Source organism: Cornus florida, unplaced genomic scaffold, assembly GCF_030987335.1.
Source record: "Cornus florida cultivar Cherokee Brave unplaced genomic scaffold, ASM3098733v1 CherokeeBrave_3.0.0_Hap2_Chr09, whole genome shotgun sequence".
NCBI lineage: Eukaryota > Viridiplantae > Streptophyta > Magnoliopsida > Cornales > Cornaceae > Cornus > Cornus florida.
In genome coordinates, this window is record NW_026775579.1 from 15923779 (window position 1) to 15950198 (window position 26420).

General features: G+C 35.8%; 1 protein-coding gene across 3 annotated transcripts in view; it reads left to right on the forward strand.

Moving 5' to 3' along the window:
* The first annotated feature begins 21504 nt into the window (after positions 1-21504).
* LOC132273562 (uncharacterized) overlaps positions 21505-26420 on the forward strand; it is a 33186-nt gene continuing 28270 nt past the window's right edge. Inside the window, exons 1-2 of one of the 3 annotated variants that reach the window (XM_059774527.1) lie at positions 21564-21867; positions 22155-24169. In XM_059774527.1, coding sequence (XP_059630510.1) covers positions 22427-23770 — 1344 coding nt within the window. In that variant the 5' untranslated portion in view covers positions 21564-21867; positions 22155-22426 and the 3' untranslated portion in view covers positions 23771-24169. Of the gene's footprint in view, positions 21868-22154; positions 24170-26420 lie in introns of those variants that run through there. The other 2 variants (XM_059774528.1, XR_009470147.1) reach the window with 2 other exon arrangements.

Below are 26420 nucleotides of genomic sequence, written 5' to 3' on the forward strand. Positions count from 1 at the left end.
TACAAGCCATAAAAGCATCAGACAACTCGTCAATGGTCTTCAAAGCATTCCGCTCAGTGATGAATAAAGCAGAAAAACTCGCATAGGGTCGACGATTGAGTGCATCTGCCACCATATTCGCTTTCCCTAGATGGTACTGTATAAAGAAATGATAGTCTTTCACAAACTCTAACCATCGGCGTTGTCTCATATTCAGCTCCCGCTGAGTGAACAAATATTACAGACTCTTATGATTACTAAATAATCTGAAGGACTCTCCCAACAGATAATGCCTCCAAATACGTAAGGCAAAGACCACAGCTGCTAAGTCCAAATCATGTGTTGGATAATTAAGCTCATGAGGCTTAAGTTTACGAGATCCATACGAAATTAGTCATTCATCCTGCATCAAAACACACCCAAGACCTTGCAAAGAAACATCTGTGTACACTAGGTATTCTATCCCGCTCTGTGGAGTAGATAAAACTGGTGTAGAAGTCAACTTATTCTTTAGCTCATCAAAAGCTTTCTGACAGTATTCATCCCACACGAACCATACACCCTTCTTAGTTAAATGAGTGAGTGGTCCCGCTATCTTTGAGAACCCCTGAATGAACCTACGATAATATTCTGCCAATCCGAGGAAACTTCGAATCTCGGTAGGTGAAGTAGGCTATTCCCACTCTACCACTGCTGAAACCTTGGTTAGATCTATCACTATTCCCCGTTCTGACACTATGTGACCCAGAAACTTCACTTCTCGCTGCCAAAATTCATACTTCTCGAATTTAGCATATAACTAGTGTTCACGAAGCGTCTACAACACTATACGAAAATGTCTAGCATGATCGTCCTCCGACTTAGAATAGATCAAAATATCATCAATGAACACGATGACAAACTGATCCAAGTAAGCCCTGAAGACTCTATTTATTAAATCCATGATATTGCTGGTGTGTTAGTCAATCCGAAAGGCATGATACGAAACTCATAAGAACCATATCTAGTGAGAAACGCTATCCTAGGAACATCTTGCTCCCTAACCCAAAGTTGATGATATCTAGAACATAGATCAATTTTGGAGAAATATGTAGCTCTCTTCAACTGATCAAAAAGATCATCGATCCTGGGTAATGGGTACTTGTTACGAATAGTAACCTTGTTAAATTTCCTGTAATCTATATACAGGCAAAATGAACCATCCTTCTTCTTTACAAACAAAACTGGTGCTCCCCAGGGTGAAGTACTCCTACGAATAAAACCCTAACTGAGTAATTGCTGAATCTGATCCCTCAGCTCTTGTATCTCCACTGGTACCATCCTGTATAGTGCTTTAGCAATAGGCGTAGCACCTGGAGCTAAGTCAATCATAAAGTCTATCTCTCGACTAGGTGGCAACCCTAGAATTTCTTAAAAAATATCGGGAAATTCCTGTACAATTGGTATGCTATCTAGTGATAAAGTAATTTCCTCTTCAGTTTCCTCCTCCACATAGAACAAATATGTGCTAGTAACCCTATTAGAACGTGGCATAATGACGACGTACATATCTTGACCAGGTATAGTGAAAACAATAGACCTATCATAACAATTAACTTGGGCATGGTAGTGAGATAACCAATCCATCCTAAGTATCACATCATAAATGTGCATATTCAGGACCAATAAATTGCTAGAAATCTAAGTTTACCAATATCTAGTGTCACAGGCCCATCACTCTCATATAGAATGGCAGTATCGTCCAAAGGTGTAAGAAATACCATAAGGTGTATCGTATACTCGCGTCGTCATTCCAGATAATGCAATAAATAATTTAGACACGAATGAATGTGTAGCACCCGTATCAAATAAAACACGACCATGTGTACTATGAATAGGAAACATACCCTCAACATCCTGAGGTACCTGAACATCCTATGGCATGGGGTTGTACACCCTGCCATAATGCAACTGTTGCGGTGCCTGTCCCTGAGGCTGTGACGGTACTGGTAAAGCCAGATATGTCTATCCCTGAATCCGTAGAATCTGTGGAGCGGGTAAAGGTAATGGTGCCCTCTGTCCCTACTGCATATGTTGTCCCTGTCCCTGTCCCTGTCCTCCTTTAGGACACTGTCTAGAAGTGTGACCAAACTCTCTACAAGTGTTGCAACTGCCCTGGAAAGAGCCAAACGGCCTCTTCTGTCGATTAGTCTATGGCTGACCCTGTCCTGCCTGTAATCCCCCATCTTGTTGCCTCTGAATAGGTGCCCCATTCTTGTGAGCATCTGAACTACCCTTGTGCTTCTTCCAAGACTGTTGTCCCTGGAATTTGCCCGTATCATTATGTTGGTGTCCATTGCTATTCCCTTTCTCAGCTAACTGATTAGCAGAGTCTCTGTCACTAGTACCCCGCTTTTCACTCCTAGCCTGTCTGAAGTCCATGATTAACTGATATTACTATAAAGCAGTGTCCACCACCTGAGCATAAGCAGTGTAGGCTGGACTACCTGTAATAGCTTACTTAATAGAACACATTAGACCCTTAATGAAACTATTACATTTTTTTCTCCTATGTATCCATCTCCTCTGGAGTAAAAAGAGATAAGCGCGTGAACTGCTGCTCATACTCTACCACCGTCATATTCTCCTGCTCTAGATTAAGGAACTTTGTCTTCATATCTGTCCTGACTGCATATAGAACTTACTTCTCATTGAAGTGAATACTGAACTGCTCATAGGCCAATGAAGTCCTCTCCTCTACGGTGGTAACTAACTCCCACCACTATAACGCATCCCCAACAAGCTTGAAGGTAGCAATCATCTGCTTCTGAACCTCTGTGAACTGAACCATGCGAAGATGTCGCTTGATGTCCTTCTTCCACTGGTGAGCTACTTTCACATTAGTGGAGCCTGAGAACTCAGGTGGGCTCCCCTTTGTGAAAGAACTCCTAGCCTTTTCCCAAGGATTAGTTTGAACCACTGGTGCTGATATAGGTACCTGCTGTACCTGTGGCTAATTCGGAAGTACAGCTGTTACACCTACTTCTATAGCCCGAGCAATGAGGTCATTTAGATGAAGAGGATACTCTGGATCTCTTCCCTAATCCTGAGTCTACTGAACTTCCTCTTGCTCTACATGCAACTGACCACCATTTTCCTGAAACCCAGGCAATTGCTGCTCTTCCTCCATTAGCTGACGCTGTAGGAGATCTTGCTACCTATGTGCCGCTTCCCTTCAATGCCTATTATTCCATCTGGTTTTAGCGTTAACCATTCTGTTAATATAGAAAGACAGACATCAGCATGATTTTAAATGAACCATAAAGGAATACAACGAATCCTAACTTAAGCTCTAAACAAGATAATACGCTACGCAGAAGTCTTATTACGAAATAACCCTAGAGACATTTGAACATGGAGTGCTCTGATACTAACTAGAATACCCCTCGATTCTAAAGCCACGGGTGATCAAGTCCGAGCACAGATCCAAGGAATACCAAACAATTAAGTATATAATCAAGCATTGAGTATAAAAGAAATAATGAATAAATAAATAATTAAGTTGAAAGAAAACTAAATAATAAATCCTTGAAATACTAATTAAATAATCCTCCAATAAAATTTCCAAAACCTCCAATAATATTACAACTCGGGAATCCATCTAGTGGACCCCTAATAATATCCCAACTGAAAATAAATAATTGAAACAAAGTCCAAAGCTAAAACATGAAGAAAAATCCTACGTAGTCGGAAGAGTGACTGACTGTCTCTGCTCGGCACGAACAAGCTCTAAGCCTGGAACTGTCGAACACTTGAATAGAAAATGTAATACCCCTAATTTTGAAAAGGATAGTTTTGGTATTTTAATTTATGATTTTAGATTTTTATTGCATTTTTAAGTATTATGTGCTAATTTGCTTAATTGATTAATTGTGAACTTAATTTAACTTAATTATTTAGTTGTTTATTTTAAATTACTTGTTTAATTGTTATTTAATTTGCTTAGTTAGCTAATTGGTGTTTTTACTAACGTGTTTTATTTTACAGCTTGTATAATTTATTTGTGTTAGTTTTGTATGCTTCGGTGAACTTAATTGTTTAAATTAGATAATTATTTTATTTTATAGAATTGGACTATACAGTTTTAGGGTTTTATATATGTATTTAGGAGGTCACCTTGCGCTGACTAAAAGATATATATATATATATATATATATATATATATATATATATATATTTATCTTAGTCGGCGCAAGGTGAGTATTTTACTTTCTTTTCCTTTTCCGTTTCCTCGTATTATAAGATTCAGGTTTTAGTTAAACCTATATATATACTTGTAAAAGTCTGCCAAGGGTTTTAGAACCCTAATCACGTAACAGTGGAGGCGAAGAGATAAAGGGAGTTTTGAGAGGAAAACAGAGGGAAAGGGTTGGGGGTTTCTGCCGTGGATTAAAGTTTGGACCAAGGAGGAAGGAAGAGGTTGATTGTTACGTGAGACCTAGAGTAATAGGAGGCTTGACAGTAATCGGAACTCGCCGGGGAAAACTCAGAGACGACGTTGAAAGGTTTCAAACCGAAACCTAAAGGCAAGTCTCTGTTCTAACTCCTTCCCTTAAACCTGTGTTTTGTGCATGCCTAGGTAGACTCCAGGGATTTAATTAATGCTAAAAAAAAATCTTTTATGCATGTTTAAAACTTATTTAATTTCGTTGAATTAAACTGGTTTGCAAATTCTTAAAGTTCTGTTAATTGGTTCTTGCTGTCTTTGCATTTAAGCTTGGTTTAATTGATATCGTTGATGCATGTTGATGCCTTATAAATGTTTTGGGATATTGATTAAACATTGGAACAAGTATTAAAAGAATTACAGAGGCCCTGGGAATCGCCGAAGGCGAGGAAGACGAAACAGAACCGAGAAACGGCTTTAGGGAGTGAGAGAGCAATCTCCCAAAAGGAGGGAGCCAGCTCCCTCATTGATGGAACTGGCTCCAAGGAGTGTGGAGCCTGCTCCCAACTCCTTAGAGTAGGCTCCCAAGTTAATGGAGCAGGCTCTCAACTTATGAGAGCCTGCTCTCGCTCTAAAACGCGCAGAATTGGTTTTTAGGGGCTGTTTGGGCTGTCTGGAGTATTTCCAAACTGTTTAAATTGCACTGAAGGATGAAAATAGATGTGATGGACCTATGAAAATATTAGGAAGCATTATCACATTAATGTATTAAGGAATAGAGCAACATAAAGTGAAAGAAAAGCCTACAAGTGGAATAATGTTCTGTTAATTTGTTTGCTTACTGAAACTTAGTAAACCTTTTGTATATGATTTAATAATATTTAATCATATTCCAACAATGTTATAAGGGTAAGGGATTATCTGGAAATAGCTGTGTTTGGGTTAGATTAAATTGATGTTTTTAATATATTATAAACTGTATCAATTTAGGGGCTAATTGAAGGATTTAATTGCTTACTAAAATTCTTGCAATTTGTCTATGTATGATTAAACAGTATTAATCATGATTAAGCATGGTAATAAGCATAATTGACTATCTAAAACTGTAGTATGTTTATATGGAGTTAATTGATGTTTTAACTGTTTAAAGTTCATCAATTGGTGGATTTATGGATTTTTATGAAATTTATGTTTAAGAATTTCATTATAATGTGCTCAGTGATGATTTTAATTATCACTATATTGTTCTGGATTATAATTGATAAACTGTGTTTTTCTGTTTTGTCAATTGGATGGATATGGATAGTTTAAATTGTTTATCATTACTCTAACAATTTAAATGGAAATTATATGATTATAGTCTTATACTAGATGCATAATAGGATCTTGTTTATATCTGATTGCTATTATGTTTTTCTCTGGATGGATTTGATATTCAAATGAGTGTGCATCATTTATGGATAATATACATTATATGCACCGGTATGGGACGGTGGCATATTAGGGATGGATTAGATCAAAATGCTTAGTCCTACCCCTTCATACATACGGAATGGATTAACTAAAACAGTTAAATCTAGCATGGATACATGTCCTGTCAACTAAAACAGTTGAACGACATATCGGATGGTTGTTTATTTTTATGTATTAGGAAGAATTTTATATATACTTATGGTACCGTGATATGAGCTTGAGTCTCAGGATCATGGTTAGGGTGCGTATATCGCAAGGGATAAGTAACTAGATAATGCTGATGTTCCCTGATAGGTCTAGGGCACATGCACACCGTAATGTGTGAGTTACATGTTACCTTCTATTCAGACTGAACTACACTATAGGCTAGTGAGTGTCCTATAGTATGTATCTATATCTATATGGACTATTTTAGTTATTGCTGAGCTATCTAGGATGTATCTGCGTATCGGGTTTATGTATGGATTGTAATAGGATGGAACTTGCATGTGGGGTTGACCCACTCTTATTTTTCAGGTGTTCGTCAGTACCAGGCTTAGAGCTTGATCGTTATGAAGCAGATACAGTCACTCACTCTTCCGACTACATAGGATTTTCGTTCTTATTTTAGTTTTGGATTTTGGTTATGTAATTTATTGTTTATTAGGGGGATTATTGGGGTCCACTGGATGGATTCCCGAGTTGTACGGATTGGAAAATTAAATTATATTAATGTAAGATTTTTTAGAGGATTTGCATATCTAGAATTCTTTTCAGCTTTAAATTTATTTCTTAATTCTTTTGTATTCCGGCTTGTTTATATATTAATTGTCTGGTATCCCTCGGATCTGTGCTCGGACTTGATCACCCGTGGCTCTAGAATTGAGGGGTATCATAGAAAATAATAGTGGGTCAAGCCCATGAATAAGTTCTACTCTACTACAATCCAAACAGAGACTCGATCCGCAGATACATCCTAGACAATTCAACAATAGCTAAAAAGTCCATATATATATAAATACATATTATAGGACGCTCATTGAACTTTAGGTCTGTCTCAACCTGAATAGAAGGCAACATGCAAATCGCACATAAAGTGGGCATGTATACCTAGACCTACCAGGGTACCCAGATATCTACTATATCCAATTATCCATCCTAGGCAATATACGCACCCTAACCATGATCCTGAGACTCATGCTCATATCATGATACCATAATCATATATATATAAATTCATCCAAAACCAAGGTATGTCATTCAACTGTTTATTGACCTGATACAAATATAAGTAGGACTTAACTCTTATAGTTAATTTATTCCCTTATTCCAGAATAGGTAGGACTTAGCGTTTTGAGCTAATCCGTCCCTAATATGCCACCGTCCCATACCGATGCATATAATCCACAAAACAATCCAATAATTGATAAAATAGAATAAAGTAGTTCATCAGTTAAAATCCAGAGAATGATATAATGAAAATCAGATAATAACTGAGCACATTATATTGAATATTCAAGAGTATATTCATACTAATCCATTTAACTTGTTAGAACAACCACAAGCAATTAAATCTTCCATAACCATTGACAGTATGCAATTCAATAATAAAAATTTCATGATGTCCAATATCTTAGCATAATAGCATAGACTAACAAATTCTGGAATTTTAACATGTTTATTTAAATCATTTAAAACCCCCCATTAAAGTCCAGAACCACATTTTAGCCCCTGAAGTTCCAAAAATATCAAAAATACACCCGTAGGTGTACTGCCAGCAGGGAAGCCGCCTCTCCAAAAGAGGGAGCTGGCTCTCCCCTTTGTGGAGCCGGCTCTCTCTCTTCTAGAGCTGGCTCCCTCCTTTGGAGAGCTGGCTCTCTCTCTCTCCTAGAGAGCCGTATGCTGAAACCCATCATCTTCCTCGTCTCCAGTGATGTGCAGAACCCTCTGTAATGTTTTATTACGGTTCCTAGGGATCCAATCTATGTCCCAAATAATCCCAGAAACTCATATAAACGCAATATGCATCATTAACAACAATTAAAACACATATGATGAAACGATTGATACAGTAAATCAATTTCAATTAACAACACATAATATAGTTAAAACTCTGAATTAATATGCATACAAGATCAATTTTAATGTCCAATTAAATCTTGGAGATTATCTAGGCATGCACAGGACACAAGTCTAAGGGAAGGAGTAAGAGCAATAACTTGCCTTTGAGATTTCGGATTAAAATCTCAAGGTCATCTTCCTAGATTTTCTGGCAATCCTTGACTGCTCTCAACTCCTCTATTGCCCTTGGTTTAACCCACGAGCAAACTTCAATAACTTCTCCTTGGTTTAGCCTTGGTTTTTGGCCAATCTCTCTCGTCCTTCTCTCTCCGTTCTCTCACAACTCTCTGTTCTTTCTCTCTACATCCACTGTTACGTGAATAGGGTTCAAAACCCTTGGTATACATATAACGACATATATATAGGCTTAAAAAACCTAATTCTAAATATATGAGGAGATAGAAAAGAAAAAGAAAAGAAAAATATAATATAATATAAAATAAATATATAAAAATAATTCTACTATCCCCCAACGTGATTTCATATATATATATATATATAAAATCCTAAAACTATATAATACTTATATACTGAATAATGCTACTAATTTAACCAATAATAATAATTAATAATTAAAACTAACCTTATATGCATAGATACCCATATATATATATGTATAATGATCCATGGGTAATAACTATACCTATTTAATCTCCTATCCAAGTAATCCATACTATCCAAGCTTAACTCCTTAAAATAAAATAAATATTTAATTTAAACAATTAATTACTACTAAACACTTAGCACGTAAAACAGATAGCACACATCATTTAATTACATTATTTAATTAATCAATTTATTTAAATAAAACAATTAGTTCAATTTCCACATACGCATATAATTTAAATGAAAACAAATAATTCAATTAAATAATTAAACAAATAACCAAATAATCAAATAATGAATTTAAAAATGCAATAAAACCATAAAATAAATACCGAGACTATCCTTTTAAAATTAGGGGCATTACACTGATACATACGGGCTGACTAATAAGTCTAGACCCATACATTTTTGTCATATTATCTTCAAAAAGATGCTTACTACCTTCAAAGGTTGTCAGGGATGCCCTCCAGTGGTTGGAGTCAGTTACCACCACAGAGGAGAGGATTTCATTGACTTATGATTAGTTCAGTACTCGCTTTAATGAGAAATAATTTCCATATGCAATCAGAAAAGTGATGAAAAGAGAGTTCTTTAACATACAGCAGGGGAACATGACAGTAGCAGAGTATGAGCAGCAGTTTACACGCTTATCTCTATTTGCTCCAGAAGAGGTGGATACCGAGGAAAAGAAACGTATTAGTTTTGTTAATAGGCTGATCTGGTCTATTAAGCAAGTTATTACATGTAGTCCAGCCTAGCTCAAGTGGTGGACGCCGCTTTACAGCTTTATTAGTTGAATGTGGATTTCAGACAGACTAGGGGTGAGAAGCGGGGTGACAAAGACTTTGTTAATAAACTAGCTAAGAAAGGAAATGGCAATAGGCAGAGGCAGAATAATAAGGGAAAATTCTAGGGATAACAACCTTAGGAGAATCACAAGAGTGGTTCAGATGTTCAAAGAGATAAGGCACCTATTCAGAGGCAGCAGAATGGGGTATCACAAACAATACAGGGTCAACCTTAAGGTAACCAGCAGAAAAAATAGTTTGGCACTTTCAGAGGCTTTTGCTATGGTTGTGGAGAGCTCGGGCACACAACTAAGAGGTGTCCTAGGGCTATGCAAGGATATCATATGCAGCAGGGGCAGCGACCACAATTTCCTTTACTTGCTCCACGAGTGCCACGCATTCAGGGACAGGCGTTCCCGGCTTTACCAGTGCCACTGCCACTACAAGGATAGGTACTGCAATAGTTACATTATAGTAGGGTGTATAACCACATACCACAGGACGTTCAGAATCCTCAGGCTATTGAGAGTATGTTTCCTGATATGGGTGTATTTTGTTTGATACGGGTGCTACACATTTATTTGTGTCTAATTCATTTGTTGCATTATCTGGGATGACTACACAGTTATGTGATCGACCCCGTAGTATTGGTACACCTATAGGTGTTACTTCTATTTTGCATGAGAGTGATGGGCCTGTGACACTAGATATTGATAGACTTAGATTTCTAGCTAACCTATTGGTCTTGGACATGCCCTTAAGGGTCGGATGACAGCAACCATAAGTGGCTAGATCATTCTCTTGAGGCTAGAGATAGCCCTAGGCTTGCCTCCTAAACTTTAGTATTCTGTAATTAGTAGGGATTTATTTTGCAAATATTGTATTGAACTCGTATTTTTATAAATCTTGTTTCTACATGATTTGTGTGGTTTAATGCTTCCAAATATTCTTTCAATTCTATTCGTATGTCTATGTGTGATGGAATGGATGGTTATGTGCTTACACTTAATTCTTTACATTTGATGCATGTCTATGTGTTTTAAAATTATGGGTCTAGTGTTGGTCAATGCATGGTGCTTAATTGACTACTCTTGTGATTTATTTGATGGATTATGCTTATTTCTTGATAGATTGTGCTACTACCTCCTTAGCTCAATTAGTTTAATTTCCTTGTCATAAGTATAATTGTAGTATAATTGCTTTAATTTTCTAGATAGGTAGTGTAATGACTCGGTCTTTTTCCTCCTTTTCCATTTTCGGCGATTTTCTTTTTTCGTCTTTTTCCTATTTTGTCTTTTCCTTATTTCGTCTTTTAGTCAATTTTCATTTTTCCTTGCATAACCTCACTTGTTGTGCTTAGATTTGATTCCGATTTTGCATGCATTCATGATATTTGATTTCCATGACATTGGTATTTTTACTTTTCTTGAAAAGCATGCTAGATTAGTACTTTTCTTGTAAAGGGCATGAATGCATACTTTAGTGTAATTATTTATAACTTTTGGAGTTTTAGTATAATTATGTAAAATAATTATTTTTTGTTTTAGGGATCTTTTTGCAATTTATTTTAGAAGATATTTTGAAAAAGGACCATTTTGTAATTTTTGGAAAGTGTGACAAGTGACAAGTGTCACACTTTCATGGAGCCATTTGTTGGCATTTAGGTGAAGAGACTTGGCACCATGACTTCTTGACATTTGGTGGGTGGAGATTCATCCATGTGTTGGCCTTAGATTGGTGCACATGTAACCATTGATTGTTGACAAGTATGGGTCTAGGATTAAGTCTTGGAAGAGGCATTGGATTTGTGACAAGTGTAAGCTCAAGATTTAGTCTTGCATGCATGTGTGTGAGAGGTAGTGTAAGAGCATATAGTGAGTGGAGATTCTCTAGATACTCCACTCACCATTTTCACCTTCTTCTTCATCTTTTACACTTGTTCTTCACAACCCTAGCAAAGACTCCATTAGAGGAAAGCTTAGTGTAGAACTTTGACTTCACATTTGGCACTCTTCCACTCACCCTAAACTTTTGACCTTAGGAGAGAAAAGATTCCTTTCACTCTCCTCTTCAAGAATCCTAACCTTGTTCTCCATTTTGTGCTTGGTAGTTTGGATTATAAAGATTCAATTCTCTATTGAGGTAAGGGTGGTAGTATGTTTATATTCTAAGTGTTTTATAGTCCTTGTGATTTAATATATATTGTGTACATGCTTTTGATATGATAGTATTGTATATTATAGGAAACCCTCACTTCTTGACTTAGGGTTTATTGATTTAAGCATGTATGATATGTGTAAACCATGTGTAGGAGGATTATATAATTTAGTAGCATGCTAAATTCTAGAAATTTCACATGTGTTAGTGATGTGGGACACTTGTAGGATTATTGATGTTATATGCAATCTCTATTGATATGAATTGCTATAATTGTTGTTACAATAATTCTATGCCCTTGTGAATTACTAATTGTAATTATTTAGGAGCTTATTGCTATGATGTTGATAATTAGTATATAGAGCTTGTTATTGAGGCATGACTTGAATTGATAAATTTGTGATATTGTATTGTGCATAATATCATGATGTGAATTTGTCATTTGGCATGCCGTTCTAGATTTGGAACCCTGAGACATGGTTTGTATGGTTTCAAAATACTTGTGCATGGAAGGTGGTTTGTATGCCTTATTATATATATATAAGTTTTGAACTTGATATATATATTTTGGAATCTCTTGGGACATTGTTACATGTGACATGGCTAAAATTTGGCTTTAGTGCGGGAGGTATAAGTTCTCCCCAATTGAAATAGTGCGCACTAGGGTGGTCTTCCCAGCGGGTTAATGCCTGAACTAACCGTATTGTTCTTGGTTAAGTCCGAGACGTGATGTCCAAGTCTTCCATTACTTGTTTTCGCATTAAATTTCAAGTTGGCAACCAATGCTTAATTGTAGCTTGAAATTATTGTTATTGGCAAATTGATGTTGTTAAGTACATTGATATTAATTTGAATTGCTAAAGAATCATTCAAGTTAGCTTAAGATGATCCCTTAACACACCTTGAACATAGACGTTAAGTGGAATGCTCCCTTGTATTCGTCTATATTGATCTTGCAATGATATTGAAACTTTAGGGTATATGCATATGCTTCTCCTACGAGTAACTTGATTACTTACCCTAGTGGTTTGGGTTATTTTTCAGGTAAGGAGACCATGTTCATGGATGCTCATCATCCTTAGAAACTTTTGAGCTATTTGAAACATTTTTATATATTAACATGCAAGTGTTTAGCATGACTTGACTTTTGATATCATTTTTTGAATGCCATGGGTGTATGGTACTTTTGGAGCTTTAGTAACTTTCTTGATATGTAATGACACTCAAATATTTGCTTTTGACATTTGAAGCATGTATGTAATGAGGCCAAGGGCCAAACATGTCTATTTTTGTACTTAGACACTTTTTGTATCAAAGTTTTGCTTTATATGTCTTTTAATCAAAATTTGAGGTTTGGGAGGTAAAAATCTTGTAAATGATGTGTATGAGGCCATGGGTCATTATTTTGTACTCAAATATCCATAGCAAAGATGTTAGCATGTTCACATATCCATTTTTCGTTGAGCAATTAGTTTTGTGCATTTATTTTGAATTAAAACATCATGGGATTCAAGTGGAAGTGGAACTTTAGCACCTTCAGCAGATAGCAGGTTCAATAGCAAGTTTTTGAGGTGTTTTGGTCGACCAAGACTCCATTTCGGTCGACCGATGTCAAATGGTTTTGTGTTTGTACAGTAATCTCACATTCCAGTAGCCAAAAACACTGTTCAAGGGTCATTTCGGTCGACCGAACCTTTATTTCGGTCTACCGAAGCAATTGGAACCTTTTCTTCATGATTTCAGGTCTTAGCATCTTCACTTCGGTCGTCGTCAACCGAAATAGCTAGAACCCGAGCCTTGCCTCTATTGAGTTTCAGCACTGATCATCCGACTTCAACAGGTCATAACTTCTTCGTTTCTAATCCAAATGGGGTGATTCTTGAGCCTAAACTCAAGGATTTTGAGTCAAATTTCGAATGGTACCAATGCCATTCTCAAATTCCAAACACAGTGGGACTTATGTATGTTTTAGTGAAGCAGTGTCAGTTTTCACTTCAACCGGGACGGGGCATTTTGTGGGATTCTTAGCCAAAGTCTATGAAACCTCTTGGAATGTTTCAAAATGATTAGATTAGGTTGTATTAACCTTGTTTGATTTGTTTAGAGTCAAGTTTCTCCTTTTAATAATGAATTGACCTTTTTGCCCCTTGGATAGCAAATTTTATCATTTTTGACCTTTGTTTATGTTTTTGTCCTCTTTAAGTTTCGTGACCTCATGGAGGGTCACATTTGTGTCTTAGGAGTGACTCCTATCTCTAGAAACCTTGGTTTACCTTTAGCTTCCGCAATTCAGATTCGTGATCGGATCACTTTCGGTTCATCACTGACGTACCGGGTTGAAAAACTTGGGCCGTCACAGGTAGACAATCCATGCTCATTGTTTGATGATTCATGCTTATGATGCAAGTAGTGCATTTTTCTAGATTTTTGTGTGCTCCAATTGTTGGTTTATTGAATGGATTAATGGCTTTAGCTTGATAATTTGTACTATACCTTAGCCTAGGTAGACAAGTTACACTTGTTATTGCCATCCACACTTGTTGATTCAATTGGTAGCGCGCACACACACACATTTAATTTTGCAACATTTAATCTCCCTAATTTGATAAATATTTGATGTTTAGTGAGGTGAAGCTTAGTGGTAAACTCTATGTCCTAAGACCCCTCTCTCATTCTCTACACCTCATTTACTTTAGCTTGTTTTATATTGGATTGCTTTTAATTAAATTGTAGTATAATTCAACCAACAAACCACTCACTTTGATCATTCGACCTACTAATCCAACTTTGATTCCGTAATACCTTGCAAATCCCTTGGGACGATTCCTTTTTACTCATAGTATATAGTATAGTGTTAAGTGATTTTTATAAATTTTAAATGTGGTGGCCACTTCACACACTCACACTTTTTACACTATTTTGAGCACAAGGTCCGAGCCACACCATATCCCAATGTAAATATAATAATTTTTGGGTGCAAACCTTGGTTTGGGAGGGACTTGGCCTTAATAGTACACTATTATGAAAAGGTGGCTCTCTTTTCTTCTTCCTTTCTTTTTTTTTTTTTTTTTTTTTTTTTTTTTTTTGAGATATCTATATTCAGGACAGTGATATGGGTTTATCAATAGGTGAATGCCAATGCACTTGACTTCTAATAAATTATTTTTTTTCATAAATGAGATTTTCTGAGGAGCCTAATTTGGTATGACAATTTGTATACAATCAATCATTCTCATGCTTATTTAATAGTATTCATTGTACTAAAAATAGTTAAATAACTTTTTTTTATTTTTTATTTTTTGCATGTTGAAAATACAAGTGATTATCAAGAATCCGTTATGTTCAAAATCTTAAACAAGGAAAAAATAAAATATACATTTGGAGATGCACTTCATTTCCAAACTTTAGTCATTGAGGTGGATTTTTTTTAATTATTTTCTTTTTTATTTTTATTAGCCATCAAATAGAATGGAATGGAATGTTAGTACATAAATATCAATTTATGATTGTTCCATACTTACATGTTTGCAGCTTATTAATGTGTCTTACTTACTCACACGTTGTACCAGGAATTATGATTCTCCAACCTAATTAGTTCTATTATGTTATAGATGGCAAATAATGAAACAGGTGGGATGTCACTCCAAAGTCAAAAGAGTGAAAAAAAGGGAAAAACAATTTGGAATAATGAGTTGCATAGTATTTTTCTAGAACTATGCTATCATCAGTTAAATAGGAATAAAAAGGGGACCGTCCTTACTAAGGAAGGCTGGAATTATGTAATGCAGAACTTCCAAAGGAGAATTGGGAAAAAATATGACAAAAAAAAGATGAATAATCATTGGGATAGTACAAAGAGTTAATGGAAGATATGGTATAAATTGAAGAGAGAAGAGACTGGTCTTGGATGAGATAATGAGAAAGACACAGTCGTGGCTAGTGATGATTGGTGGGCCAATTACTTGTAGGTATATACCCATATTTTTGTTTAATTATATAAATATGCATGTACTACCTTGCAATTATATGTTATAATAAAAAATTATTCTGTTAACAGATCAATTTAGATGTAGCAAGTTCCGTGAAAAGGGAATTGAATACTCTCATCAATTAACGACTCTTTTTAAAGATGGGGTAGCAACAGATAATTTGACTTACGCACCTTCACAAGGAATTTTACCAGAAGATAGTGTTGGACCTTGTTGAATTGAGCAAGATATATGGGATACTCAATAAGACATGGGTGCAGATACTATATGTCATAAGGAAGAAGAACATGGGGAATATGATAATAATCAAGAAACTGGGGGTGTTAGGGATAATGATGATACATGTTGTAAAAAAACTAGGGGATTTCATTCCACCACCTGAGAAGCGTCGAAAAGTGACCCCGACAATTAATATGAACAACATGCTTGAGAGAATATGCAATGCAGTTGAGTGAAGGGCATCAAATTCTAATCGTGGTGATAGAAACAATACAATCAAGGAGTGTATAGACTTGTTGAACCAAATGACAGAAATACCAAAAGGAGGCATCTTTACATGTTTGCTTGCGACACATTGTTCTTACAAAGAGAACTACGAGAGTTATTCGTGGCGCTTTGGGAGCATGAGTTATGTCTTAATTGGCTTCATAATCGATACATGGCTTCTAAGACACCATATCCATAATTTTATTATTATTATTATTATTATTATTATTATTTAGTTTCAAAATTACAGTTATGAATTTTCATTCATTTTCTTAAAAGACTAACAGTTGAAGATACTCAAATAGTTATGTTGAGAGAATAAAGATCATATTTCTGTTTTCATTTATTGATGGCAATGCTTTATTTTAGACATTATGAATGTGGTTCCTATTCTTATATATTATTTGTTATTCATATAATTCATTTAATGTATAGATTTTTACAAATTATATTCATTATGTTAGCAGGTATGGATTCAGACAAAGAATTTCAATCCCCGAGGATGAATTTGATGAAGTGGTGATAGATGCATTGCTTGGTGTTGTGGTTTGTGTTGCAACAAATTATCACACCACCTTTTTTATAAAAGAACCATGCAGAAATTCGGGTTATATAGGACATCAATTTGTAATGGACGTATTAGTTAGACATCATACACACTGTCATGAGTTATTTCGCATAGAGAAACATGTATTCTTTCAACTTTGTCAAGAGCTCAAATGAAGGAATCTATTAAGAGATAGTCGTGAAATTTCTGTTGAGGAGTAAATAGCCATATTCTTTGTGACAATTATCTATAATGCTAGCAACTGAATGCTACAAGAACGATTTCAACATTCTAGTGAGATGATTAGTAGGCATTTTAACATAGTTCTAAAAGCTCCAGTAACCTTTTCAATGTCAATGATTGTGCCTACTTCTTTTGATGATATCCTTATTTACATACGCAACAATCCTAAGTATTGGCCTCATTTTAGGGTAATTTTTATACTTATTTTACAATTGATTATATTACTATATTTTATTGTGTATTTTATTATTATTTAATGGTTAACTTCATAATAAATGTTTTCTAGGGTTGCATTAGTGTAATCGATGGAACACATGTTCATGCAATGATTCCAATGGATCAACAACTTGCTTATCGTGGACGTAAAGGATATTGAATATAAAATGTGATGGTTGTTTGCTCATTTGATATGAAATTCACATTTGTTTGGGCTAGATGGGAAGGATCAGCTCATGATTCTCGTATACTTATGTGACGTTTCTGATTTTTCCCATTTTTCATTTTTTTGGAATTTTTGAATTTTCAAGAGCATTTTCGTCTTTTCTCGTTTTATGTGCCGGATACCGTGGGGTGTGCCGATTGTGTCCGAGAGTTGGTTGGGGCATTTTATTGAGTTCAGGACTCCTTGGAATGCAATGGCTGTCATTTTTGTATTTTTCAGTTTTTCAGGCCAAATGGTCCCATATGAGACCCGCTACCAAAACCGTTGCGTATGGAGTGTTTTTTGGGTCCATTTGCATCATAATCATTTATTTAATGTATTATACGTGGTTGAGAATTATTATGTGTAGATATATATATATATATATATATATATATATATATATATATATATAAAATTGTGGTTTAAAAAAAAGAAAGAATAAAAAGAAAATTTTTATTAAAAATGGTGGGACCCACCACTTTACATATAAGTGGTAAGGAGGCCACATTTTGGCCTCACTTTATCTCTCTCTCCCGTAAGTCTCTCTTTCTCCTCCTCTTTCTAGATTTTTCTTTTTTCTTTTGGTTCCAAATCTTCAAACCTTGATTTCTTCTTCATCTTTTGGAGTTTTTAAGTGCCGTTTGCGGCAAATTAAAGAGCGCATCGAGATCTTCAATTTGATTAGAGCAGAAGTGGTTTTGGTGCACCCTAGGAATTTCGAATTCTAGGGCTTGGATTGGATAATTTGGGGTTTTTTGCAATTCTTGAGGTAGGGGTCTTTAATTCATGTTTTCTTGTGCCTTTGTGAGTTAATTCCTTGTTAATTGTTACTAGCATGTTTAATTGGTGTTGATTAACCCTAAAATGATTTAATTAAGGTGTACAAAGTCCATGATTATGTGTATATGTTGATTGGTGTGAAAAACATGTTCAAGTGTTGATTTTATACGCCTACTATGTTCGATTTTGATTGTATAAAATCATGTTGCAGTTTCCTTGGAATTTCTTGTAAAACATGCTGTAATATTTAAGTTTGAATTAGTTGTAGAATGATGAATATCGATATAGCATGATGCATTAATGCATAAGCATTGGGAAGGGAATGGGAATGATGTGATTTGATATGAAAAAGGGGATTTGAAAAAAGATTTTGACAAAGTGATTTTGTGAAAACCCGGTCACCGAGGAGTTATTGAGGGACAGGTTATGTTAACGGTTTGAAAAATGGAGAATGGAAGTGATTTTTCTAAAAATGGGGAGCAACATTCATGGCATTGCATTTCATGGCACGAGTTTATTTTATTATGACTTGAGCTTGTTGTATTTTTTCCCGGCATAGTATGATCCCATTTCCTATTGTTCTATTCATTATTTGGATTTACGGGGTTACAAGAGGTGTGTCTTAGACACCACCTACTAAGCAATTTTGTTCACCCCTTATTTAATATTTTTCAGGGCTCGGAAAGGAAGTAATAGATGCAGACCCTTCACAAGGCTAAGGAGGATTAGAAATCCATTTTTGTTACCTTTTGTGCATTTGGATCCATTCTTTTTTAAAAGTCTCAAACCTTAGTAAATTGTATTCATTTTTTGCAAACCTTGGTTATGTATTGTAACTACAACACTTAGTACCATTTTGATGGAAAGTTGAGACTATGTAATTATTTCATGATGGATGGGAAATGAAGTTATATTTTGACCAGATATAGAAGCCATTTAATTGTATAATGTCATGCTCTATTGCCGTGAATTCAGAATTTGATTTCATAACAGGTCTAGTATAGTTTGACTCTCAGCTAGCACAGTTGGAGACCATTTTAGAGAGTTCAGGGGTGTGAAGCCTTGTTTCGGCCGGCTGAATTTCACTATCAGCCGACCGAAACCCCAGGTTCGGCCGACTGAACCCTCTTCACTAGCCGACCGACAGGTCATATTTGCAAAGTCCCGAGAGCATGTTAATTTGAAAACCGTTTCAGCCAGCCGACCATATAGGTCAGTCGACCGAAACTGCCCCGTCAGCTGGCCAACCAAAGGCTATTAGCCAGCTGACCCTTCCCTTTTGACCTGTACATTTAACTACCTTGCAAAACTATGTTCTTGGAGCATTTTGGACCTTGGACTAACTCATGTGTCACGTATTGACGTAGGAAATGACAGTGTTGTCCTTAGTTGACCTCAGGTTCGGTTAAGGACTCAGTTAATGGTTCGGACCCACGGGTTCGGGTCGTTACAAATTAATGAAGCTATCAGTAGGCCAGATTTGAATTTCCAAAACCTCCAAGTGGTTCGTGTTAATTTTTTTCATCATATTTTTATTTTATTGTATAACTTAATTTTTGTGATATATATATCGTAGGTAAATACTATGTTGTTGATGCTAGATATGCTAACATGTTGGGATATTTGGCATCATATAAAGGAGTACGTTATCATCTAAAAGAATTTCAAAGAAATCGTCAACAAAGAGGAATTCAATAACTATTTAATTATCCTCATTCATCACTTAGAAATGTTATTGAACGTTGTTTTGGAGTTTGGAAGGCTCAATGGACAATTCTAAAATGTATGACTTCTTTTCCATTCCTAACATAAAGATTGATTATAATTGCATCAATGGCACTGCGCAATTATATCCAAGAAGAAGCAATAGCTGATGTCGAATTTCAATGATATGATGGCGATGAAGGTTATGTTTGTGACAATGATGATATGTACATGCGTGCCACTCCATTAGAATCTAGTGTAACGGAGGACCAACAATAAGAAATGAGCATAAAACGTGATGGAATTGCTAATTCAGTATGGCAATCAACTAGATAAATCGTTTCTTAGTCTATTTATGTCTTTGGATTGTTGTTAAAGTTTTTATTTATTTATTTTGGACAATTATTGTTTATTTGAAATTAGTATTTAAAATCTTGGGCATGTTTACATTATATGTCATTTGGAATTTATTATCCTTTTAAAATAATAATTAACATATTTATCATTTACTTTTTAGTGGTAGAAGTTTTTTACCTAATTGTTCATTAATGTTACAATTTTATTTTATTTTTGATTACAAAACTGTTGTTAATATGATTCAGTATTGTGTCAAATGTAATAATGTAGGTAAATATTATAAGGGTATTTATATAAATTTGCAGTTATTTAATAGCCGAAGAACTTTATAACCAAACACATTATTATGTGAGTAAAATGACTTTTGGGGATAAAAGGACTTTTCAAAAGTAAGGCACCCAAACGTCTTTTTTATTTCTAAATTCCTTCCTACTAAGTGATTCTTGTAAACCAATTATAATAAAAGGACTTTTCACCTTAGGAAGCCTTCCAAACAGGGCCTTAGGATGTTAATTCATTTTTTTTTTTTTTTTTTTAGCTTCTTATCACAAATTTCTTATTCCCTTACTTTTCCAAAATATTACAAGTATTGGCATTGTAAAAATGAGAGTAATATTCTTTCACTTTTGTAATAGTAGTACATGTAATAATTTGTTTTTGTTTTTGTTTTATGTTTTCTGTTGTTTTTTTTTTTTTTGAATGGGGTGTGTTTTTTTTTATATATAAATCAAATAAGTATAAAAAATGGAGGCGGCCTCCTTATTTATACATTAGGTGATAACCACAACTAACAAATCAGTCAAGCTAAGGTTGAGAAAGCAAAGCAAATCCGAAACGATAACCTTCACAATATAAAAAGTTTGGTCTCTAAACTAGTCACTTTGTTTGACCCACGTCTCTGGTCCGGAGTGAACAGAGCATTCCAGTGTCCAAATCTTCCATATGGTAAAAGAATAAATGGAGCACAAAATAATGGACTTCACGGTTTTGATTCTGGTGTTGGCTATGAATCACTCCACAATATTATGTAAAGAAAGGAAAGAAGGTAATTCCATCTGCCTTAGGTCAAATAAAAAAAGTGAGGATATAAAAAAAAAATGTAATAACAAACCAAAAAAACAAAAAATTAAACATGTCAAGTTTGTGATCGATTACAAACTGTGAAAGAACAATCGTCACCACTAATCAAATTATTAGGGGAGTCAAAATTTGAATGTATTAGATGAAATTATTATTATTATTATTATTTTGAATAAAATTAAAAAAACTAATAATCACATCAAGATAAAAGCCATTAGAGAAGGGGAAAAGTCATGAGATCTCTAATTTGATGGGTAAAAGTCATGAGATATTTTCTAAGTGGAATTGTCACTATAGAGAATATATTCAATGTGTCCCTCATTTATAGTGAAAACAATTTAATACATGAATTTTGCCCTAGATGCGATTGAAGGCTCCAATAATGGACCCTCACTAGTCACAACTACCATATTATTCACACATAGGCATTGTACCATGCCACCTCTATGCTGTCACGAGGTTTGTTAGTTTGTCCCCTCTTTCTGGGCGTGACATCGGAAAAATACCAAATTGGACCTACCAGATCCTCCCATACATTGAATGTGTACAAAACCCTCCTCTGGCGTGTGCTTGTCCTATGTAACCACCCGCACATACATGCAAATAAAAATCTCTCCGGTTTTTCTTCACCCCTTCATGGCTGTATTGTTGTCATTCGTAAGCTTCGACCCTAGATTGTTGGCTTAATTTCAGGGAAGTCTCGTATGCTTATTTGGGCACTTAGCCAAGTAAGTTTTCAATCCAGACATGTTGCAATGCTTCTCTGTTGATGTACCCATTTGTTTATTTATTTTTTCTTATTTTTTTTTCTTTAATCCTTTGATTCATTATTAGGTATTTTACTTTTTATTTATTTATTTAATTTAATTTAATTTTTTATGTGTTGGTGGTGCTTTTGTATTTGGCTTTCTCTGTTTGAAGTTGCTTTTGGCGGTGTACTCCTCTATCACACACTCTCTCTATGTGCATTTATTACTGTGTATCTGCATATAGTGTTGATTATATAATGTTTTAGTCTTTTAGATAGCTTTGGAAGGACATGGAGATGCTTTAGGAGGTTTTGAAACGTGTTTGGTTATTTCTGTGGTGTTGAGTCCTAGAACTACAGACAAATGGCTTCCATGGAGCAAAAACTGCTGTTGGACTGGCGTTATAAGGAGATTAGGTTATTGGGTCTGATCTAAATTCAGGAAAGTACCTTTTACAGAGTGAGATTTATTGTTGGATTAGGGTTTTTGAGGGAAATGGATTGATGGGTTTGATATAAATTGTTCTTTCTAACAAACAATGGAAGGCAATTTATCATCTGGAAATATGATTATTGGTGGTGGTTCTTATGGGGGTATTGATTTGCAAGGCTCAATACGAAACAATCCACAGCGACACCCACTTACCGTCCATCAACAACATCATTCTCTTCCTAGACAAGGGTCGATGGTTCATCCTTCGATTCATGAGGGTTTCGCCCTCAGAATAGGAAGCATGCATGACAGTGATCACAACATTTCTTTGGCAGATTACCCCAAGGGAGAAAGGGGGAAAACTTCTGCAAGTGATGAGGATGAACCGAGCTTTACGGAAGATATGATTGATAGTCAGAATGATGCGAATAGAGGGAAGAAGGGGTCACCATGGCAGCGTGTGAAGTGGACTGATACAATGGTGAAACTTCTGATCACTGCTGTCTCTTACATAGCTGAGGATGCTGCTGCTGAGTACGAGAATAGGCCACGAAGGAAATATGCTAATTTACATAAAAAGGGTAAATGGAAATCAGTCTCGAAGGTCATGGCTGAAAGGGGTCATTATGTTTCGCCTCAGCAATGTGAGGATAAATTCAATGACCTCAACAAAAGGTACAAAAGACTTAATGAAATCCTTGGGAGAGGCACTTCATGTGAGGTTGTTGAGAGACCAGAACTTTTGGACATGTTGGGTCACGTATCAGAGAAAGGTAAGGAGGAGGTCAGGAAAATTCTCAGCTCAAAGCAATTGTTCTATGAAGAGATGTGTTCTTACCATAATGGGAATCGGTTACATTTGCCCCCTGATCCTGAATTGCAGCGTTCCATGCGGTTGGCTCTTAGAAGTAGAGACGATAGTGAAGACACTGATGTGGGGAGGCATCCACAAGATGATTTCGACGAGGATGATCAAGATGCAGAAACTGATGATCGTGATGAATTTGAGCAGAATCATGCTTTATGTGGGGATCTCAGGGGAACATATGGGTTGCCTGGGAGCTCAGGAAAAAAATTGAAACTATGGAAGGGTCATGAAGAATTTAGCTTTATGAATTCCTTGAATTCTCTGGACTATAACAAAAATTTCAATTCTTACCCACAAACTGCTCATGCTGACATTATTCAAGTATTACCTGAAGCCGTGAAAGCAAACCTCTTACAAAAGCAAAGGATGGAATGTCACTCAGTCCAGTTAGAAGAACAGAAGCTACAAGTTCAGGCACAGATGTTGGAATTGGAGAAAGAGCGGTTTAAGTGGCAGAGAATTTGCAGGAAAAGAGACCGGGAGTTGGAAATGATGAGGATGGAAAATGAGAGAATGAAACTTGAGAATGAGCGTATGGCATTGGAGTTGAAGCAAAAGGAGATAGGTGCTGACCGTAACTAAATGGCTAGTCTTATCAAAATTAGTTTTACTAGCGAGGAGTTGGCGTGTAACAAGTTTCTTTTGTGTTGGTAAGCTGCCATTGATCTTCTCTTTTGTATGACAGTTTGGTTGAGAAACCTTGATGGAAGTCATGTTCCACATACGCTGTATCAACAGGACAAACTTCAGTTTTCTCTGGTTTTCCTATAATGAAATGGTTTTGCAATTTTAAGTCTAGAATTTTGTGGCCTGAAACTGTCTGCTTTTCTTTTGCACCCTTATTTATTGGGGTTCCAAAGTTGTAACTTTTGAACATCTATTTTTGACTTGTCATCCTCAAGGAAACGATCTGTACGCCCATTCGGGTTCTTGTTTTCACTTTTCACTCCATTATGGTTAAGAGGCTGCATGTTCTGTTAACATTGAATTTGGCATACTTGAGGTTCTATTTACAAATTGAAATATCCATGTTTATTTTTACTTTTCCGCCAACACTCCATATCACTTGATTCAGATTATGCTTGCAAGTAGAATTTTAAAATTTAAAATGCTTGAGTGGATTTGCCTCATTTTTCCCAATATCATGCAACAATGGGTTTTTTGGCTGCTGTATTTTGTGCGTGCTAACTTGCAATTCAGTATTCCTTTTTGCTTTTTCTTTGCTGGATTGTGTATTTGATGGGCAGCCTCTTGAAATTATTCAAAGAAATAGTGTGCAACAAATAATCTCTGAGTGGAATCTCTATATAACAGAGGAGCTTCATCCTGCTTGCACGCTTTACAGTCCTTAAAATCCTTAACCTGGTAGTGTGTGTTGGGGGGGGGGGGGGGGGGGGGGTGTGTGGTTTGGGGGTTGTTTAGAACCACTCTAGGTGAACATGGTGTTAATAGGATATTTCTAATGTTCTCATATTCTTTTTTGGTTGACAGATAGGCGTCCATTGTACTGCCCTAATTTGATTATAGAAAGAAACCTAATATTCAACTAGTTTTCTGCTTCATGTGGGCTTTAGAGACTGTTGTTTAAATATTAAATGTTGTCTAGTTTATACTGCATTATGTTAGGATCAAATTGCTGAATACATATCATACTAACTTGTTAACTTTGTAAGATATTTCGAAAACCGAAAATTGCAATTTATTTTTTTGGCAGAATTAGTATTTTTAAATTCAACTCTTATCTCCGTTTGTGTTACTTCCTATCTATGTTCAAAGTTATTTTTGAACCTGCATTATGTTAGGATCAAATTGCTGAATACATATCATACTAACTTGTTAACTTCGTAAGATATTTTGAAAACCAAAAATTGCAATTTATTTGGCAGCATTCGTATGTTTAAATTCCACTCTTATTTCCATTTGTGTTACTTCCTTTCTATGTTCGACGTCTCTAACTTCAACTGATGCAAAGAAAATAAAAAAAGGGGGGAAAACCATAAGTATTTCAGGGTCTCAATCTTTGAGCAAGATATAAATGCTAATAGGCTGATTTTGAATTATGATGATGTTTTTGATGTGTTAGAATAACAAGGGGCATAAGTACAGTATGTATCAGCTGTTTTGCCTCCATAATGACTGAAATTCGAAGCTCCGTGGGCTCCCTAGACAAGGTTAAATACTTATCCAAAGGGAGGGAATACAAAAAGGTTACTCATGGTTGATTGGTTTCTAATCAGCTACTTAACATGAGGTGCAAATCCTCAACACATGTTAAAAATGTCTTCGCCACCTGAGCAATTAAATTTTTTACTGCCCTAATTCCCAAATATAGGATTGATACCACCACCCCTCCCCCACCAAACCGCGCCGCCCGCCGCCACCCCCCCCCCCCCCCCCGCCCGCGGCGCGTCTTTCACGTCTTTGGAAATTGTTAGATTGGAGCCTGAAATACTTTTGACCATGCTTTATCAGTTGTCACTGATATTCCTTGGTTGATCAGCTTTTGGGAAGTTATGGCTGATGAGAACCTAGCAAATTAGAAACTTTTGAGGTACTCTCTTAGCTTGTTATCCATTGCAATCCATCTAGTCCTTCATTTCAGAGATGGTATCCTTTACCACAATTGATTTCCTGGTTCTTTACTAGATTAGGTTGGCTTCAAGGTTTGTACTGATGGATGCTCTGAAGGCAACTTACTGATTATAGGAGCTTGGGGCATAATTTGAACCAAGGACGGTAGATGGTTGAGAGGTTATCCCGCTCCTTTGGGATTCTGCTTCAACAGTGGGGCTGAGCTTGAAGGCACATGAAAAGTTTCCTCTAGCATAAGGTTGATGCAGGGGAGTTAATATGGTTTTAACCAATGTTGAGATTCATTGAAAATGTTAGAGTGACATGATTGAATTCCTCTAACATACTGATTTAAGATTTTCGTGCTTCATTGAACCCCAAATTTCTGGAAAGGGATGATAAACACTGCTACTTTTTTGGCGAACTCAATAGTCAATGGGCATAGCTTTTGTAATTGTAGAAGACTTGAGGGAGGAACTGACATCCTTGTTGCCTTCAGAATTTTTTGGTAGTGCAGTCTGCCATGGCATTTCTTCCTGCTGCTTGAAACTTTTGTATCATAAAACAATAAGAGAAAAAAATTCTGAATATAAGTTTAAAATCTGTTCTCAAGTTCAATATAACATATGTTTCAAAACTAAGATGCTGTAATTAAAATGGG